Below are 2,209 nucleotides of genomic sequence, written 5' to 3'. Positions count from 1 at the left end.
AATATTCTTAGAACATCTTAATAGACCTCAATACATCAGATATGAACCAAAGTTTTAACATCATTCAGACATTAAAAATACATGTGTTTCAAAGTCGCACTCATTTTTTTGTTCTTTTGGCAAAACTCACGTATCACCATCTCTCTGTTCCAGCTATCAACCAGCCAACCCAATCTTTTCCTCTTAAACTGGCATGATATCAAATCCTGGCTGGGTATTTGGGATTCTCCAGTCTCGATTCTGTCTTTTAATGGTAGTTTCACTTTTGAGATAAGGTTTTAACAAGACACCTTTTTGAAATATGATTTGAGAAGATTAGAGGCTACAACGGAATGAGATGTCGGCAAAAACACCTTAGCCTCTTATACTGCCTTCCCTGACTTTGAGCTCTTCGTCTTATTAGTGCAGGTGTTCATCAACGGTTTAGTGGGTTTTGGATGGTTTGCTTAAACTGTTTAATTTTCAAAGAAAATAGTGGGTTTGTTGGATGGGGTGGGTTAATTTCAATACAACGAGAGAATAGTTTGACAAAAGTTTTGCTTTGAGCATTCGTTGAGATGTTTCTTTGGTGCTGGTGGTGGCAGCTAAGCAATTCTCCAATCTACTGTTCCAGAACTGTTTGTTATTTCCTTCACCTCATATCTTGCGAGTTTCAACTACGTTGCAATTGTAACTGTGAGTATTTTGGGTTTGTTCTGAAGTCTTAGGTTTTCTGGTAAGTAAGGAGTGAATATGATCAGGATAATTGGTTTAGAGCCTGTTTGGATTGACTTATTTTAGGTGCTTTTAAGTCAAAATAATTTTTAAGCACTTTTATAGTGTTAGGGTAAAACTTAAAGTGCTTTGACACACTTGTTCTTAAGCCAAAATAACAAAATAAGTTAGAAATCCTAGCTTATAAGCCATAAGCCCATACAAACAGGTTCTTAGCTGCATAAGCTTCCCTCCTAAGTCCCAGTTAACAGTGTAATATGTGACTTTTGTTAATTGACCATTAACTGAGCAACATTGATCGCCTAAATTCATCAGTACTTTACATATACTGTATTTCTCAAGCAGTGAAATTCATCTGTTCATGATTTTATACAGTTCATGTTCTCAAATCAAATGTGGGTTACTGCAGTTCTCAAGTGGCGATAGTATATCATTTACATCTTTAAATATAACAATTTATCTCAAATGGTAACTTTTTCTTATTGTAAGGTTAATATTTTCCTTGATATTTGCTGATATAGTATTTATTTACTTTTTTATTTGAATTGTATATTATTATATTTATATAATATATAAATTTACACATACAGATGCTGAAAAAACAAGCACTTTTAATCATTCAGTGTCCTACATAAGACAACATCTTAACACTCAAATGTGTATTACGATTCAACTCTCTTAAATTTTAATAAAACAAAATGGCCCTAAGATGGATATTTTTGAGAAATGCAATATGCTCAACTTCAAAGTCCAGTTACCTCAGAGTCTTATCCCAGCTTCCTGTGACCAAGAGATTCATCTCTGGGATCCAAGCCAATTCCCTGACAGGAGCGTCATGCATGGCTATTGTTACGGGTTGACTACCAGATAGAGGCCACATTTTAACTTGCTTGTCACAACCTCCAGAGAAGACAGTTGTCCCATCATCCTTCCAAGCTGAGCATAAAACCTGCCAGAAAAAGATTGTATATAGCTAATAAATCCAACTCACAGCAAGAAGAGTAAATTTACAAAGAAAATGCCCATATATTACCGGCTGTTCATGTGATATGGCGGCCTTGGGTACAGTTCCAATGTTGGTTCCACTTCCCATCACTTCCCAACATCGTACCTAGAAAATCTCATAGAATAATATTGATTTACGGTTCCACATAACAAACAAAACCATGTAGAAATAGAAGACATATGGATGTACCTCCCCCACACACACACCTCACACCCCACTCCTACTCTTTCTCGTGCTAAAATCTTACTAACATATGTATTACTAATAAAACCCAATATGTAGTTTAACTACCTTGGCCATCCCTCCATGTCTAGAAGCATTCAACAGACAGAAAAGAGATACTTCTAAACGTCTGTCTTTGCACTACACCCTACTCCACCTTATAGCCCATTACCTCATATTTTGATTGAACTAATCATTTAGAATATCGGTTTAAGCAACTACACTAGTGAGCAATTAGAATACTATTTAGAAAACGTTACATATTGA

The 2,209-nt window shown here is 35.5% G+C and overlaps 1 protein-coding gene across 1 annotated transcript; it reads right to left on the bottom strand.

Annotated features, from left to right (window-relative positions):
- Positions 1-1,433: 1,433 nt before the first annotated feature.
- Positions 1,434-1,898, bottom strand: LOC124893844 (protein RAE1-like). The gene is made up of 2 exons (XM_047404695.1): positions 1,748-1,898; positions 1,434-1,663 (listed from the first exon to the last, which is right to left on the bottom strand). The coding sequence occupies exons 1-2, from the start codon at positions 1,805-1,807 to the stop codon at positions 1,469-1,471; spliced, it is 255 nt and encodes an 84-aa protein (XP_047260651.1). The 5' UTR covers positions 1,808-1,898; the 3' UTR covers positions 1,434-1,468.
- Positions 1,899-2,209: the final 311 nt, after the last annotated feature.

This window comes from Capsicum annuum, unplaced genomic scaffold (genome assembly GCF_002878395.1).
Source record: "Capsicum annuum cultivar UCD-10X-F1 unplaced genomic scaffold, UCD10Xv1.1 ctg66281, whole genome shotgun sequence".
Taxonomy (NCBI): domain Eukaryota; kingdom Viridiplantae; phylum Streptophyta; class Magnoliopsida; order Solanales; family Solanaceae; genus Capsicum; species Capsicum annuum.
This window is presented reverse-complemented; position numbering and strand designations above follow the sequence as displayed.

Coding starts and splice junctions, on each gene's coding strand:
- LOC124893844 (XM_047404695.1), bottom strand. CDS start 1,807: ATGGGAAGTGGAACCAACATTGGAACTGTACCCAAGGCCGCCATATCA. Junction 1,664..1,747: donor CCATATCACATGAACAGCCG/GTAATATATGGG, acceptor TTTTTCTGGCAG/GTTTTATGCTCAGCTTGGAA.